The sequence below is a fragment of the Ovis aries genome, chromosome 8 (assembly GCF_016772045.2).
Source record: "Ovis aries strain OAR_USU_Benz2616 breed Rambouillet chromosome 8, ARS-UI_Ramb_v3.0, whole genome shotgun sequence".
NCBI lineage: Eukaryota > Metazoa > Chordata > Mammalia > Artiodactyla > Bovidae > Ovis > Ovis aries.
The window spans coordinates 85,284,698-85,303,428 of record NC_056061.1 but is presented as its reverse complement, the minus strand read 5'-3'; the positions used below and the strand labels follow the sequence as shown (position 1 = coordinate 85,303,428).

At 41.4% G+C, this 18,731-nt stretch overlaps 1 protein-coding gene across 3 annotated transcripts in view; it reads left to right on the top strand.

The window, feature by feature from the left end:
• Positions 1 to 18,731, top strand: part of PRKN (parkin RBR E3 ubiquitin protein ligase) — a 1,230,807-nt gene that overhangs the window by 634,590 nt on the left and 577,486 nt on the right. For all 3 annotated transcript variants that reach the window (XM_027972640.2, XM_060419883.1, XM_027972639.2), the window contains one exon: positions 5,712 to 5,827. In XM_027972640.2, coding sequence (XP_027828441.2) covers positions 5,712 to 5,827 — 116 coding nt within the window. The remainder of the gene's footprint in view (positions 1 to 5,711; positions 5,828 to 18,731) is intronic.

Here is an 18,731-nt window from a genome sequence, read left to right as displayed (position 1 = left end):
CTGGCCCAATGAGCAAGAATGTTTCTCTGATGCACTCGCAGGGGACTGTACCCCGGGCAACATAGAAATAACTTGGCTTGGCAAACCCACACCCACTGAATCTGGAGTAGAGCCACCTCAAGCAGCCAGGCTGTGCGGCGTAACTACCATCCACCTGGCCCAGCCTGAGCTGTTTTCTGAGCCCCCACAGGGATCAGATGGTGACCAGACCTCACAGTGGCGTCAGTGTCCTGACCACAGTGCGTGGACTCTGGCTAGGATGCTTTTCTGACATTGGCATCTTTGATATTGTAATCTGAAAAATCAAGAGAAAAGAAAAATCCCAGGAAAGCAGAATTACTCCAAAAGAATCATGTAGTCACCCTGGGAGATGACAGCCCTACATGAGCAAGCTGAAATACCCAAGGTAGGACTTTTCAACACAGTTCTTGCTTCTGGTTTTTTCTGCTCTTTTCCTTGTGTGTGTTCAATGCAGCCTGAAAAAATCAGAAGGATATTGAAAATGCGAATCCATTGATTGTGTAGGATAGGAAATGACCAGACCGTTCTGCTGATTAGTCTCTGGGAAAGGGGTTATTACTATTGGAAGACACTTCTCCAGGGTCTCTCAAGCTTCTGCATGTCTTGTGAGGGAAGCGCTAACTACCTTTTTTTTTAAGACTATCTTTTCAAGGAAATTGTAGAGCAAACGACCTGGAAAATGGTAGTCTAGTCTCTCTGTAAAGTAAACTGTGGACCTGCTTGCTCTTCAGTATGATAAAGACAGCATCTCCCTTCAGAAAAAAGGAAAGATCGGCTTACAGATCCTCCTAAAAGATCTACGTATCCTAGGCTCCGGGTCCCCAATGTGCGTAGCATGTAGCTTGACCTGGACACTTCATCTCCTGGGAACTTGGATGCAGAGGAACTGACAGAATCATGACGCCTGTACTTCATTCTGCCGGGGCTCCGACCCAGGAGTCTTGTGTCTCCTTGCCGCATCCATGAGACAGTGGCAGGCTAACCTGTTAGCTGGCAAGCTGGGTGAAATCTTGGCTGCTCCACCGGTTTAGCTACTCTGGCACTGGAGAAGAACCTCCGTCCATAAAAATTGGTGGAGAAGGCACTGAAATTCACTGATACATATTTAATATAAACAGTTGTTAATCTGTATTTTAATTCTGTCATGCTATATGAATTTCTGGTATTTTCCAAAATTTGTTACTTATTAAACCATTGGTTTCAAATAGGAAAAGGAGTACGTCAAGGCTGTATATTGTCACCCTGCTTATTTAACTTATATGCAGAGTATATCATGAGAAACGCTGGGCTGGAAGAAGCACAAGGTGGAATCAAGATTGCCGGGAAAAATATCAATAACCTCAGATATGCAGATGACACCACCCTTATGGCAGAAAGTGAAGAGGAACTAGCAAGCCTCTTGATAAGAGTGAAAGAGGAGAGTGAAAAAGTTGGCTTAAAGGTCAACATTCAGAAAACGAAGATTATGGCATCTGGTCCCATCACTTCATGGGAAATAGATGGGGAAACAGTGGAAACAGTGTCAGACTTTATTTTTGGGGGTTCTCCAAAATCACTGCAAATGGTGATTGCAGCCATGAAATTAAAAGACACTTACTCCTTGGAAGAAAAGTTATGACCAACCTAGATAATATATTCAAAAGCAGAGACATTACTCTGCCAACAAAAGTCCATCAAGTCAAGGCTATGGTTTTTCCTGTGGTCATGTATGAATGTGAGAGTTGGACTGTGAACAAAGCTGAGCGCTGAAGAATTGATGCTTTTGAACTGTGGTGTTGCAGAAGACTCTTGAGAGTCCCTTGGACTGCAAGGAGATCCAACCAGTCTATTCTAGAGGAGATCAGCCCTGGTTGTTCTTTAGAAGGACTGATGCTGAAGCTGTAACTCCAGTACTTTGGCCACCTCGTGGGAAGAGTTGACTCATTGGAAAAGACTCTGGTGCTGGGAGGGATTGGGGGCAGGAGGAGAAGGGGACGACAGAGGATGAGATGGCTGCATGGCATCACCGACTCGATGGATGTGAGTTTGAGTGAACTCCGGGAGTTGGTGATGGACAGGGAGGCCTGGAGTGCTGCCATTCATGGGGTCGCAGAGTCAGACAGGACTGAACTGAACTGAAACTATTGATTGTAAAATTCCTGCCTCCAGTAAAAAGGATTTTGACTTTTATCTGGTGGAGTTTTATCTAGTGTTAGGGCGGTTTGTGATTTGTTAGCTGAATGTCTACCAGTAGCTTTCTGCAATCTAAGAAAAAATATAAATTCTATCTATTTATCTCTATGTGAAATACTGCCTCAATAGGCCAGCCAACTCAGCTATTCTGGAGGTATTGCTTTTCGTTATGAGTGAGGATTTTTTTTCAGGTCTGCAAAAGCAGTCTGTGTATTTCACAAGGATCAGTCATGTCCTCCAGATGTCTTGTTTTGATAGTCAAGTTTGGGCTTAACTCTCTTCCATAATACCCTTGAATTGACCTTTGAAGGATTCGTATCATTTAAAAAAAAAAAAAGATGGAGTGAAAAGGATGGCCTTCCATGTTAAGAGAGAAAGCAAAAGCAATCAGTGTGATTTCCATGCTGCTTCGGGGAAGCCATGCAGGACCCCGCAGACACGCCTGAACGGGCTCCCACCAGGCGCTCATCCCATCATCACAGCTGCGCTGCTAGCGCAGTTGCATCACTGGGGCTGCGGACTGCAGGCCGGGGGGTCAGCTTCTCTGTCACTTGCCCTAGGTGGGGGGGTTCTGGCTAACCTATACCACCTGAGATTGATAAGGCACTTATTCTTAAAAACATCCTGGGCTCCCAGTTCCTGGCTTGGGGGCATTTCTCTGTACAGGGCAACACTCCAGATTTTTGAAGAGTTTAACACATTATACCTGAGACGTGCCATCATTTTCAGGTGCACTAAGCGAGCTTGTTACATCCCTCATTTTCTGAAACAGTAAGTAGTTTACTCGCTTTACCTTCAATGCTGCTCTAACTCAGTAGTTCTCAAAAGTGTGGTTCCCAGAGCTGCAGTGACAGCATCACCTGGCAACTCGCTGGAAATGCAGATCCTAAGCCCAGTGTCAGAGCATCTGGGGTGCGTCCCTGCAAAGTCGTTTAACAAGCCTCCCAGATGATTCTGATGTGTGTTGGACTTAGAGACCCACAGGTGCGGCTCTCTGTGTCTGTGGTCAGAGGAGGAGGAGGTCAGTTTGGTTTGTTGTTGTTTAGCTGCAAAGTCATGTTCTACTGTTTGAGACCCCATGCACTGTATGTGACCCCATGCATGTGCCCACCAGGCTCCTCTGTCCATGGGATTCTCCAGGCAAGAATACTGGAATGGGTTGCCGTTTCCTTCTCCAGGGAATTTTCCTGACCCAGAAATTGAACACGCATCTCCGACATTGCAGATGGATTTTTTACCACTGAGCCTCCAGGGGAGCCCTTAGTTTGGTTACAAGTAGGGAAAAGACAGTTTAAGAGTGATGTCAAATGTATAAAGAAACATTGGTGGCATTCATTAAATAAATCTACTGATTTTTTTTAAGAAAATATATCTAATTGCTTGTCCTTTGCCATCTGCTGTTAGGATACAAATGTATATAAGACCGCCCATAAATATTTTAAGGTCCACTGCAGATATGGACAATCTATGCATGCATGTTAAGTCCCTTCAGCTATATCTGACTCTTTGTGACCCTATGGACCATAGCCCAGGCTCCTCTGTCCAGAGGGCTCTCCAGGCAAGAATACTGGAGTGGGTTGCTATGCCCTCCTCCAGGGGATCTTCCTGACCCAGGGATTGAACCTGAGTTTCTCATATCTCCTGCATTGGCAGATGGTATTTGTGTGTGTGTGTGTGTGTGTGTGTGTGTGTGTATTTTTAACCACTAGTGCCATTTGGGAAGCTCAAGGTAAAAGTGTCAGTCTATGCCTGTTGGCAAAATTCAGTTTGATGCATATTTTTATAAATAAAGTTTTATTAGGATACAGATACATCTGTTCATTTGCATATGGTCCATGGCTGCTTTTAGGCAATAATTCGCAGTTGAACAGTGCAGCAAAGACCGTATGGCCTGCAAAGCTGAACACCTTTAATATGTGGTGCTTTAATAAAGTTTACTGATACCAGGTCTAATGTTTAAAGCAAAATGCTTTCTATGTACAAGTAGTGATACACAAATGGAATTGAGGATTAAATGTACATGCAAGAGACCTTTGGTTATCCTCTGTTACATTTGTATGGAATTTTTGTAGTGGCAGAAAATTTAGTTTCATGGTATTATTACCATGGACGGTGTGCATACTGTTTGACAAGAGGCACAGTATTTACTGGCCCAACACCTTGGTGTGTGGGGTGTGGGGGAAGAGAGGCTATGCAAACAAATAGAAAACCAGTAGGAAAAACAAGACAAGTGAAAAAGAGTGTGACTTGGGAATCCCCTGGTACTCCAGTGTTCAAGACCCTGCAGGCTCACTGTTGATAGCTGGATTCAGCCTCTGGCCTGGGCAGGGGACTAAGAGCCAGTGATCTTTTGTTGTTCAGTTGCCCAGTTTTGTTTGACCATCTGCGACCCCCTGGACTGCAGCACACCAGGCATCCCTTTCCCTCAGCATCTCCCAGAGTTTGCCCAAGTTCTAGTCCAGTGCATCAGTGATACCAATCAACCTCTGATGCCCTCTTCTCCTTCTGCCCTCAGCCTTTCCCAGCATCAGGATGCATACAACCAGGAAAAAAAAACAAAAACAGGGATGTGACTTACATGAGCAGCTAAGATAAAGGAGTATGTGGCAGGACAGGGCTGAGAAATGAACTAAGATGAAAAGAGGCCTGGGTTTAGAACATTCCCAGCTACCTGACACAGGGCGTGGGCAGGTGAGACTCTCAGGGAGCTCTGGGGTGCTGGAGTGTGCAGAATGAGGGGCCGGCTGTAAGTCAGGCTGGGGAGAGGTACGCTCCGCCCCTCCCCACGTCTACAGTTCAGTCGCTCAGTTGTGTCTGACTCTTTGCAACCCCATGGACTGCAGCATGCCAGGCTTCCCTGTCCTTCACCCACTCCCGGAGCTTGCTCAAATTCACGTCTGTTGAGTCGATGATGCCATCCAACTGTCTCATCCTCTGTGTACAATCCATGCATGCTTATCAATAGTTGGGGAGTCCCTATATTTCTTACCTGGCACTATATTCTTGCTTCTCACTGACCAACTGTGAGGGGACCCTGTAGAAAAGCACTGGATTCCCTTTAGGAAACCTGGGTTGCTTCCTGCCTTCACCTCTGACTGTTTGACTTTGGACCAATCATTTCATGACTCAGGGTCTCCTCTTCCTCGTTGTTGAGATGCTTCCTCATTATCGAGATGTACTGTAGGCTTCCTCCTCCACTGACACTGTGTTTTTCTCCCAGACTCACTTATCATCGAGAGGTGAGCAGGGGGCCCAGAGTGCTCCCACAACTCCTTGGTTGAAAAAGAAAAAGACAGAAAGACTAGCAGATACTTGGAACCTTCTTAAAAACGGGGCTTGTTGAGTAATTTGCCCCAAGGGCATTAATTTCCCTCAAAAGAGTGGATGTTGTCTTATTTCAGACTCATCTATAATCTGATGATACTCTTCTTCTGAAGAGATTCTTGACTGTGAACATGTTTAGGAGGTACATGGCCGGCCGGATTCCCTGTATGTGATCATATTTCTCATTCTTTCAGGAATTTTTCTTTAAATGTGGAGCACACCCGACCTCTGACAAGGAAACATCAGTAGCTTTGAACCTGATCACAACAAACAGTCGAGACATCAGCTGCATAACGTGTACGGACATCAGGTAAGGATCTGAAAACTCGGAACAGAAGAGATCTGCGCCATTGTGTTGCCTTTGCTCTTTTGCCAAAAACCAGTTGACTGCATTTACAGGGTCTGTCTCTGGGCTTTCATTCTGTCCCACTGATCTTTGTTTATTCTTTCGCCAGCACGGTACTGACGTAATTAATGTAGCTTCATCATTAAGTCGAAGTCAGGTAATGTCAGTCCCCCAGCTTTGGTTTTTCTTTCAATACTGTTTTGACTATTTTTGGTCATTTCATCTCCATCTAAACTTTAAAATCAGTTTGTTGATGTCCATAAAAGAATATCGGGCTTTTGACTGAGACTGCACTGCATGTGTGCATCGATTTGGGAAGAACCTGCGTCTTGATAATGTTGAATTTTCATATCCACAAACATGGGATACCTCCATTTATTTAGTTCCTCTTTGCTTTCATTTATCAGAGTTTTTTAGCTTTCCTCATGTAAGTCTTATTTTATATTTTTAGATTTATTCCTGAGTACTTCAGTTTCCAACTGCTAACGTAAATGGCATTGTGTTTTTATTTCAAATTGCACATATTCGTTGTTGCTATGTAGGATGGAAATTGACTTTTGCATGTTAACCTTGGACCTTGCAACCTTGCTGTAAGTGCTTATTATTTCTAGGGTTTTTTTTTTTTATTGATTCTCTTTGATTTTCTGCCTAGATTATCTTGTCATTTGTGAGCAAAGACAGTTTTGTCTTCTTTCCCAATTTGTTTATTTTATGCCCTTTCCTTGCCTTGTTGCCTTATTTAGTTAGTACTTGCAGTACGACATTGAAAGGAATAGTAAGAGAGCACGTCCTTATCTCATACCTCATGTTAGTGGGAAACTTCAAGTTTCTTGCCATTAGATATGACATCAGTGACAGAAATTTTGTTCATGGAATTTTCAAGTTGAGGAAGTCCTCTTCTGATCCTCATTTACTGACGATTTTTATTGTGAACATGTTTGAGACTTTGTCAGATTTTTTTTTTCTGCATCTATTGGTATCATCATGTGATTTCTCTTTTTTAGTCTGTTGATGTAATGGATTACATTAATTCATTTTTCAGTGTTGAATCTGCCTTATAAACCTAGGATAAATCCCACTTGGTCATTGTGTGTGATACTTTTTTATACATTTTTGGGTTCAATTTGGTATATTTGTCAAGGATTTTAGCTTTTGTGTTCATGAGAGATATTGATCTGTAGTTTTCTTGAATTGTCTTTGTCTGGTTTTGGTATTAAGGTAATGCTGGCCTCCTCGAATGAATTAGGAAACATTTATCCTGCTTCTATCCTCTGAAATAGATTGTAGAGAATTGGTAGCAAAATAATAATTTTATTTATTTTTGTGCTTATAAACATGTGCTTTTGTATAAAAAGAGATTAACATCTTTCTTCTACCTTCTTAATGATAATCCCCATTTAAAAAAATGATAATCCCCATTAAAAAAAAAAATCTCTGCAAGTGTATAATAACTTATTTTCAAGGAGCTCCAATGTCACTAAGCTAACTTTTGACCTTAGCAATATAACAATCTATTAAGCCTTCAGGTTCCTTATAAAATCCAGGAATCAAAGTAGCTAATCTATAAGGCTCTGACTGGTTCTGAAGAACTGCAAAAGGTAGGAATAATCCTTGTTCACAGCTTATAAATTGATAGTAGTATTTGAAAAAGTGCTTGTTTGTGGTCCTGTCTTCTGCCAAATGCAGAAATAAAAAATGAGGTTTTCAATGATACTGCTTTCCAGATGACGCATACGTGGCTACGATATGGAGAAAAATGTATCAGGTAAATGTGTTACTCATTTCCAGATGTTAGGCTGAAGTTTTAATTCAGGTACCTGATATGTATCTTTTGAGTTTATAAAATAGTGTATGTAGAATATTTTCCTCTCTCTTAAAGAACAGAGTAGACTATTCATGGGTTAAAACATCCTGAGGTTTCATGTGAACTAGCACATTCCCATCTGCTGTCCAGCTTTGAGTGACCTGTACTTATTGAGAATAGTGTCTTGATCTTCCTCCACTCAAGGCTATCAGTTTTATCAGTCTTAGGTTCAGGAGTTAAAAATAGAGAATTGAACAAAAGGCAAAGACTTGAGCCAAGAACAGAAATTATAGCACTTGAAGGTAGAACAGCTCTATTGTTAAGTATCCCCTGTAGCAGTTACATCAAAATGGTTCAACACACATCTGGATGCCTCAACTGGACTCAGAAATAACAATATTCAGCCAAATAAAAATGAAACTGGCAATGCCAAGGTGATACATTTATTCCTTCCCAAGCCAGTATGTGTATCTTGGTGTTGCAGGAAGGGCCCGAAACCGGGCTCTTGACTAACACTCGGAAATGAATTGTCCGAGGAAACACATGTGCTGAGAAAGCAAGAGATTTTATTGGGAAAGGGCACCTGGATGGAGAGCAGGAGGGTAAGGGAACCCAGGAGATCAGCTCTGCCACATGGCTTGCAGGCTCGGGTTTTATGGTGATGGGATTAGTTTCCGGGTTGTCTTTAACCAATCATTCTGACTCAGAGTCCTTCCTGGTGGTGCACACCTTTTTCAGCCAAGATGGATGCCAGAGAGCAGGATTCTGGGAGGTGGTCGGACATGTGGTGTCTCCTTTTGACCTTTCCCAAACTCTTTGGGTTGGTGGAGGCTTATTTTTTCCCTGTTCCTTTCCAGGACCTTCTGTCGTAAACCAGTTCAGGCAGATGGTGACTATGGTGCCTGGCCAGGGTGGGCGGTTTCAGTCAGTACGCTTCCCCTAATATTGGGGCTTACTGTGATATCCGGTGCCCCCAGAGGAATGCAATATTTCTGCATCTTGAATCTTACATTATAAAAGGAGTCTTCTTAAATTTTAAAAATATAAAATTTGAAAACATACAAAATAGAAAAAAATTATTACCATGAAATCTTTCGGCAAAAAGAAAAAAAAAAATTTCACCTCCCTGTTGCCCTTTCTTTGCTTCTTCTAAGGTCCCCTGCTGCATTCCTGTACTTCTTTTCACCTTTATTCATTAGTCCTTAGTTTCCAAAGCTGAAGACAAATCAAAAAAGAACCACATTTACAGTCAAAATTTAACCTTCCAGAAACATGTTCTAAAGTCCAGATCCCAGTAGGACATTAAATCTAAGAAGCACTGCTACCTTATAGTTTTCCTCAACTCTTCCCATAAAGATTTATGTTTTTGATGCCATTGTTGTTTGATATAATTTTTATTTTTTTTTTACAGTTTTCTTGCTTTCAAATTTGTCCTGTGGTTCATGTAGCCTATTGAAGCAATACCTTGGATCGCGCACTTAAAAGATTTACTTGGGCTTGGAGATCAGTAAAAGTTTATCTGAAAGTCTTTTTATACTTGTTCTTGGTGTTTCTGGGGGAGAGTGATTTGACTGTCATTTGACAGTATTTTGGTATGAATTCATTGATTCATTTGACAGAGATGAGAAATTGGTATCTTGGTTATGGTCCCTTTGAATGCATATCTTGTCTAATCTCTTGTCAATTTACATTTTAATTTTGGTAACACTTGGCATTTCTTTTATGATTTAGAATTAATGTAGAAGTTCCTTTTATGTTGCTGTGGACTAAGTATTAGTTGCTCCTTGCAGCCCCGTGGACTGCAGCACACCAGGCTCATCTGTCCATGGGGATTATCCAGGCAAGAGTCCTGGAGTCGGTTGCCATGCCCTCCTCCACGGGATCTTCCCAACCCAGGGACTGAACCCAGATCTCCCACATTGCAGGCAGATTCTTTACCATCTGAGGCACCAAGGACTATATTCTATCAGTTTCACTTTCTTGACTTTTTGGGGTCAGACAGGAACGTAACATTTGGGACAGTCATCAGTCTCTGAAGAGCAGTATAAGAGACTACAGACTAAAATCACATGGAATTTTACTGAAATCTTTAACGTGGTCTTTTTTAGTAAGCGGTTTTTGTCTCTGGAATGGAAAAATCCTTGACATTATGTGTGTGTAGTGTGTGTGTGTGTGTGTGAGAGAGAGAGAGGTAACAGCAGTGATCTTCTCTGACCTTGCAGACCTATATATTTCTCCTATTTGACCCAAATAGTATATATACTCATAGGTAATGTAACATGCCAGGAACAAGATTTCTTTCCTTTAAGTATGGGAGTATCTTGGAGTGTTCATTTTACGTAGCATTCTAGAGAAAGGTAAGTCAGAATACCAAATTGATATTACAATAAGCAGGAGCACATTCTACAGTAGAATGGAATATCTTAGAACTTTTTAAAGATGAAAGAGAAAACTTCAAAGATATGTCTTGAGCTCAAAACAGGCTACCTCACACTGTGCCCAGACCCCGTGGGAGTAAGATCTCTCTACATTAGGGATGAGTCACTCTTGGCTGAAAAAAGTGTGCACACCTCAGTCTGATCCAGTCTTGAGGGAGAATAAATCTGTCTACTCTGCACCCTTTCAGAGAGGAGACTCCTTTGTGTGGGTATAAACTTCCATAAAGGTAATTTCATTGCCTCCTTTGAAATTCAAACATGGTGCTTAATGAACTGTAACTCTTTACTTAAATTAATTTCAAATTATTTGAACGTCTATCTTTCTTACATATGAAGAAGTTGAGGCTAAGACGTTTTAAAAACTGCATGTACTCTTACCACAAGGAGCTGGTTGTAGCAGCCTACCCACCAAGACCTGTGCGGGCTACGTGTTTTCCTCTCATCAAACCTTACCTTCTTCATCTATGCAGTTCTCACTGGACACTAAAAGGCAAGCTACCGTGTGAAGATGGAAAGTAGGTTTACATGGGAAAAGGGAGCTACTAGCAATAAAGTGAGATCCAAAGGCAGTTTAAAAACCAACTCTTTAAAGAGTTGAAGAAAACAGCCATATACTTGTCTGTCTGCTTTAAGTTCTAGGCTGCGTGAAGGATCAGTCCAAGCTTGACCGATGTGCAGATGTGACCAGAACCACAATGTCCTACATAAGTCTTTGCATTCCCTAGGTGTACATAAATATTTGCTTTAATTCATTAAAGTAAATCCGTTTTATGCACTGCAACAGACAGAAAATAAGTTCTTTTTACATGGAACACTCTACTTTTAAAAATCCCTTCTGCATCTAATGGAATTTTCCAAAACTAAATTAGATAAGATAAGTTAATCAAAAATCAATAGAGAGTTTTAAGGCACTATTAGATATAAGGGAGAAAGTCAAATTTCAAAGTCCTACTCATAGGAGAGAGATTACTCAGCCATACTGTTTGGGGTCAGTTACGTATAAAAACAGAAGAAGTATTTTCTCAACACTAAGGCTTTGAAATGTGAGCCATGTCAGTTTTAATGTCAGTCAGTGACCTTCATTTCTCCCGCAGTGAACCCTGTAGATTTCAGATGCAAGCGGCTGCATCAGCGGGGTTTCCTGGAAACGTTACAGGTGCTTGGGCATGAAATTCATAAGCCTCACCTTTTCATTTAACTGTCACTGCAGGCACACAGCAGCCCCCGCTGGTGCTAGTAGGACAATATTGCAAATCCTCCTGGACCAATTTTGTACCCGTTAAGGTCAACCTTGCATGTTGTAACCGTCTGGATTTTAAGCAGTTCATTTTCTGGTGGTGGATGTTAAGAAGCGGCCGTATTCCCACAGCATCCAAGGGCCCTCACTAGGACTTTGGAGACAGCCTAGCCTTATTTTTAAGGTCCACCTTTCTTAGAAATAAATGCCCACAGAGTCTTTACAGAGCTAATTTTGGTTAGAAAAATATTGTGACTTCTGCATTTGTTTTTAATTGCAGCTTTATCCTCATAATTAGCAATTGATTATAAACTCGGTGAGGGAAAGAAATCATGTCTATTGCAAGTAGCATCTATATTCTGGGATATGTTTTAGTGGTAAACAGTGATACAATCTACCTCACGCTCTACAAGCATCATGTTTCCCATGATGCTTAGAATTAGTATTTTCACTGTTCCCCTGGAGAAGGAAATAGCAACCCACTCCAGTATTCTTGGAGAAATCCCATGGTCAGAGGAGCCTGGTGGGCTACAGTCCATGGGGTCGCAAAGAGTTGGACATGGCTTAGCGACTTAAATAATAAGAATTTGCAGATTTGTCCTTGGTGGCGTCACAGGTTGTACTTGCAGCCGAGCAAGCAAGAGTCTCAATAACCTGGAGTTCAGACAAGTTATTTAGTGGAGGAAGTCATGATGTGTTGATTCTGCCTCTTGGTAATGTGATCAATTCTACATCAAAGAAAACATGGCCTCCAATCCTGTATCTCAGGTGCACTGGAGTGGGATTTCAGGGGTTTTTAGGTCTACCTGTGGATTTTCACGACACTGAGGGCCACTTCACGTGCAATCCTGATAGTGCTGGCACCATTGCACCTACCCATCGATGTGCAGAAGTGTACACACAGATGCCAGCATCCTGTAATATCAATATCACTGGCAAAGCAGTTTTATTCTGGCATCTATAATCTTTAGCACCTCCTCTCTTAAAGAGAGAACTTAAAAACCCATCAAGCTGTTCATTCCACAGATATTCATTGAGCCCGTCTGTGACTCAGGGAACTGCTTCAGGCTGAGAAAAGCATGTTTTTAAGGGGGGGAAGGGAGAGCAGATGCCAGCAGCACAGGCTTGCACTTGAAAAGTGTGGTGGAGGTGGGTGCGTCGAGGCGAGGCAGGAACTTGACCCTGCATCCTCAGTGTCACTACAGTGAAACAGGGGCCCGAACTTATTTCTTTAGACCAAGATTTCCTACTCACTTTTTCCTTGACCAAGACAACATCTTAAAAATGCATGATATAATTTGTATGCATGTAGGTAGGGCGTGCACCAATTAACCCATTCCCTGTTGTCTAACACCCAGCCAGCTAAAGCCTGACACTGCCTGCTCAGCTGAGGTGCTTCCACCTTCCACCCTGGAAAGGACCTTGACCCTTGACTCCGAAGCCAAAGTCCGACACCTGGTGTTGTCCTTGCTGGTCTCCATCTGGCTCCATCTGGTTCCTCCTCCTGAGACATTTTGTTTAAAATATATGTTTGAATTTTTTTTTAACTGAAAAAAAAAATACAGTTTCCTGCAAGTTGTAGTGTGAGTGAAACATTTAAAATTGTTAACACCTCCAATGGATGTTTCTCTAGAGATCATAATTTGTAACTGAGAAAACTTACCTCTGCTTGTAGCAAGCTCCAAGAAAATTTGACAAAGTAATCTCAATTCAAACATTTTAATTAAAATGGGCAAGTATTCCTGACAGAATATTATCTTAAGTACTGTTTTTTGCTTCACTCAGAGAACTTTTCTTTGACAAGCATTTTTACAGAACAGAGCTTGCCAAATATTTTTATTTGTACATATTTTGAAAGTTCTACCACACTGCAGCAGAATCAGCTTTCTCAATTCCACTTCTTTGTGATATCAATATAAAAATCAGTAATTAAAAATAGGAGTTTCCCTAACTCTTCCCACCAATAGAAATATTCCAATAATTTAGTTACAGATGTCAGAATGGAAATCCAGTATATAATTTGATTTCTCAAATCGGTCCCCCACCCCACTTTTATAGGGATTAGTTTCAATGTCTTCTTGCAAACGTTTTTCAGTGATTTATACTTACTTAGCACTTCAAAAACTGAACGTTTAGGATACTTATTAGTTCAATACTTTTATTACATTTTGCTGACTGATTTTGGACAAAATGCAAAGAAATTTGGAAGACTCTTGTAAAGGAATTACTGCTCAGGTAGTACTGGAGAGGAAAAGAAAGTTTCTCTCTCCTCTCCTAGGTTTTCCATCTAGGTTTCTGGCAAAAGACAATAACAAGGAAGAAAAAAAAAGAAATTTATTAACACATGCAACACACAGACCAAGGGAGTGTGTAGACATGAGTAGCTCAAACAGATGGTTAGAACTTGCGTTTCTGTAGCCTCTGAACCAGAGAACAATAAATTTGTAGATCAGTGACAAGATGAAGGAAAAGGACATTGAACTTTTGGGGCAGCAGATTGTGGAAAATCAAATATAGTGTGAAACTAATGAGTGGTAAGGATTAGTTGGTAAAGTTTGATGTTTAGATTCCTCTGAAATGGCCTCCCACTTCAATATTCTTGCCCGGGAAATCCCATGGACAGAGGAGCCTGCCGGACTACAGTCTGTGAGGTCACAAAGAGTTGGACACGACCCTCTTGGCTGGTACCTCTGTAGATTAACTTCTGTCCTTCTCGATAAGGAGTGGTGGGCCGGGGGGCTACCTTTATGAATGTATGTCCTGCTGAAGTGAATAAGGGAGAGCAGAGAGTTTTTCTTAATGTCTGTTCCCTCTCAGTTGGCTTCCGCTCAAAATAACACCGGTGCCAAAGTGGCATATTTGGGGTTGGCATATTCTGCCACCCTTCAGTAGACACTAGGCTTGATTTATAAAGTAGCTTTTTCAAGGCTGAAACTTTGCTAAACGTTTGACTGATAATGGGCTGCAGACAGACCACAGAGAGGCTTTTGTATCCAGCGTCAGTTTTGACACTCTTTTGTGGTTCAGTTACTGTAAATTTTGACAACCACAGCTTCTGGGTTGATTTGTAGAATATCACAGCTTGTCTGAACAGAGTTATGAGTTAAGTGCATCGCATGATTACTTTCAAGCATGTTCCACAGATTTCTAATTTTAGTAAGGATGTTGTTCTTAACCATAATGGTGTATTTCACTGAAATATATCAATATATTTATATTGTCCCTGTGAAAAACAAAGAATATATTCAACGCGGAACTTTTAAACTGAATTTGCACTAGAATTCACAATAAATTCAGACATTTCACTATCAAGAGAATAAACTTCCAAATGCTTTACTTGGAGTCAATGAATTAAATGAAAAGAAAAACTGAACAATTCCTAGATTTAAGAGGTTTTCCATTTTTATTATATTGGATTAGCCAAAAAGTTGGTTCAGGTTTTTCTATAACATCATGCGGAAAAGCCTGAACAAACTTTTTGTCCATTCCAATACAATGGCGTTGACAGAACACTGTTCAGTTTAACTCCATATGAAGTTCTTCTGGTAAGCAAGCTGACACTGACAGCTATCACTTAACTTTTGGCACATGCACAGGAAAACCCGGAATCAAAACTGAGTAAGTTAATTCAGAACAGTCATTTGATCTAAATGAAAAGCCACACTTCACTGGCTTTCACATAAATGTACCTTCTGAGCTGCATGTGTGAAATTGAATTCTTTGTGCTTAGTGTTTTTGTAATAACTGCAGACTTTATCGTAGACGCTGATGCTTCTTCATCGGGTTTGTGTCCCCAGTCTATGTCTGGTCAGTGATATTTTAAAAACCCCTCTGGTGGATAGAAACTGTTACCAATACTGTGAAACTTCTGTAGTCATGATGAACTTTCTTGAGAAATAGAAATTCTATACTGCAGTACTGTGATTTATAATAAGAAATTTCTATTTGTTTTCTGTCCCCCTTCAGAGCGCCTAAAACCTTTGAAATTACTTTAAGTGCTGAGAGCAACAATCGTGCCTTTCTCTCTGTTAAGGAAGGTAGTTTGGGATGTACGTGAGGCTGGACATTGTTTTCCAGGGGAGCCAGTCTTTGTGATTAGAGGGTGGGAAATTTCAGTTTCACCCCTAGATCTCTGGAGAGGGGAGAGTGGCTGGAAATGGAGCTCAGACTCCAATAACTTATGATTTAATCAATGGTACCTATACAGTGAAGCCTCCATCAAGACCCCAGAGAATGGGGTTCAGAGGCCTTGCATGCTGGTGAGCATGTTGAGGTTTGGGGAGAGTTATGCTCAACCAACATGGAGTTTCCCACATGTCTTGCCTTTACAGCTCTTCCGCCTGCCTGCTCTGAGTGGTATCCATTCACAATAATCCAGTTATTTAGGAAGGAAAATATTTCTCTGAGTTCCAAGAGCCATTGTAGCAAATGATTGAAACCCAAGGAGAGGCACGTGGAAGTGACGATCTATAGCGGTGGGTCAGAATCCCCCACCGCTATAGGTGACAAACCTGGGCTTGCGTCTGAAGGTGGCATGGGGTTTTGTAGGACTGAACACTTAACCTGTGGAATCTGATGCTATCCCTGGCACATGGTGTCAAAGATGAGCTGTAGGTCACTCAGCTGGTACCAGATCATCGCGTGGTACTGGGGAAGGGCCCTGCTTATTGACATTAGTATTAGACTCTTATGTACTCAACATGTACTTCTGCTTTTAATATATTACTGTTGGGAGCGTTTATTCCAAAACCATAAAATGACTGATACCAACAATCACAGTAAATAATCTGGATTTGTCATCAATAAGTGACAAAAAGCCTTGTAGTCGAAGTCTCCTGACTAACTACTTTTATGAGGTCTCTATCCTGCCCATCTTTCATCTGTACATACTTCATGTCAAGTGAATCTGTAATTTCCTACAATTTTCATTGATCCCACCAACTGTTGGCCTGCTGGCTTCATGCATCTTTCAGACTCCAAACCATTCCCAGCACAGGTGGCCATGTGCACTTCACACATGTACATGTGAAGAGACAGAGGCAGAGAACACAGAAGTAAGTGTGTGCAAACCAGTCTCCTCATTTTGTTGGTGGTGTTTTTAAGTCTCTTAATGCATGTCTGACGCTTTTGACCCCGTGGGTTGCAGTACACCAAGCTCCCCATCCTTCATCATCTGCTGGAGTTTGCTTGGATTCATGTCCACTGAGTCGGTGATACTCTCCAGCCATCTCATCCTCTGTTGCCCCTTCTCCTTTTTCCTTCAGTCTTTCCCAGCTACAGGGCATTTTGCAAGTCGGCCCTTCACCTCAGGTGACCAAAGTATTGGAGTGTCACCTCTAGCCTCAGTCCTTCCAATGAATATTCAGGGATGATTTTGTTTACAATTGACTGGTTGGATCTCCATGAAGTCCAAGGAGCTCTCTAGAATGTTCTCCAATACAATTTGAAAGCATAAATTCTTTAGTACTCACCTTCTTTATGGTCCAACTCTCACATCCATACATGACTACTGGGAAAACCCTAGTTTTGACTAGACAAAGCTTTGTTGGCAAAGGGATGTCTCTGCTTTTTAACATGCCGTCTAGGTTTGTCATAGCTTTTCTTCCAAGGAGCAAGCATCTTTTAATTTCATGGCTGCAGTCACCATCTGCAGTGATTTTGGAGCCCCTCAAAATAAAGTCTGACACTGTTTCCACTGTTTCCCTTTCTATTGCCATGAAGTGATGGGACCAGATGCCATGATCTTCGTTTTTTGAATGTTGAGTTTTAAGCCAGCTTTTTCACTCTCCTCTTTCACCTTCATTAAGAGGTTCTTTCGTTATCTTCGCTTTCTGCATAAGGGTCGTGTTATCTCCATATCTTATTAATGACAAGCATAATCCCATTTAACCTATTCTGCTAATTGCTGTAATATGATTACCAAGAATGTACTCCATTCAGTAGAATAATATACAGACTTGAAAGCAGAAATAGATTGAACTATTTTATCACTTATACACTCAGACATTCTTACTTAAAATTCAAATCCTGTCACAAGATCATAGATGATTATTTATATAAAAATGATCCCTTTTTAAAAATATAAGTTTACTTAAATAATGAAAATGTATCTTAAAAGTTTAGGAAATAAATTTCAAAATTTAGTTTCATATTCAAAACTCCATTTGGTTTAAGAAGCATGAGAAGAGATGAACAATCCAAGTGCCTTGTGAGAAATACTTTAGTTGCTCTAAAAGTTAACCCACAGTACAAATAATCAACAATGCCCTAGTAAATTGATATTAATTCACTAATTCTTAAATGTAATCATTCTGTATCTCTTTAATTGTGCCTTTTCATGGTCTCAGGACTTGATATTAACAATTTAAGCTTTATGGAATTCCATGAGCTTCTGGCATGTGGAATTACATTTTGTTGTCAACTAGACTTTCTTAATTTGATTTGTTTTTATGCCCATTTGAAAGGGCTATATTTACAAATATATTTTCTCAGTGATCATTGCAAAGTTAACCTTAAATTATGCCTATGATAAAACCTGTCTTGACTAAATTAAAGTAATCCTCCACAAAAGAGGAGTGAGCAGCTTAATAGCTGAATTAATGCCTGGATTGAATAGGAGGCATTGGTAAGACTTCCCCGCTGAGCTGAATCCTTCGTCTCCTGGTGGCATGGTGGAGCAGAAAGCAAACAAAATCAAGGTCAGACCTGAAGTTAATTATAACCTATATGACACAGATGGTATAGAAGCCACCTGCAATGCGGGAGACCTGGGTTGGATCCCTGCATCGGGAAGATCCCCTGGAGGAGGGCATGGCAGCCCACTCCAGCCTTCTTGCCTAGAGAATTTCCATGGACGAAGGAACCTGATAGGCTACTTTTCCACAGGGTCCCAAAGAGTCAGACACAACTGAGCAATGAAGAACAGCACCCAGAAATGCTAGTTATATAAACCTGGGCTTCCTAGATGGCGCTAGTGGTAAAGCCCCCGCCTGCCGATGCAGGAGATGTACGAGACACAGGTTTGATCCCTGGGTCCGGAAGATCCCCTGGAGGACAGCATGGCAGCCCACTCTTATATTCTTGCCTGGAGAATCCCACGGACAGAGAAGCCTGGTGGGCTACAATCCATAGGGTCAAAAAGAGTTGCACACAGCTGAAGTGACTTAGCAGGCACACACATAAACTCAAGCTAGTCATTCACCCCTCACCTACCGTTGTATGCAGTGAGACTGATAATACCCTCTCACTGGGTTGAGGTGATAATTTAGTACTAAAATCCATGTGAAGGTGCATCATAAACTGTAAAATTATATCCAGTGTTGTCCTCAGTGGGCACTTAACCCCAGATTTGGCCATCCCTCTTAGAGTCTCTACTGCGCTAGAGGTTTG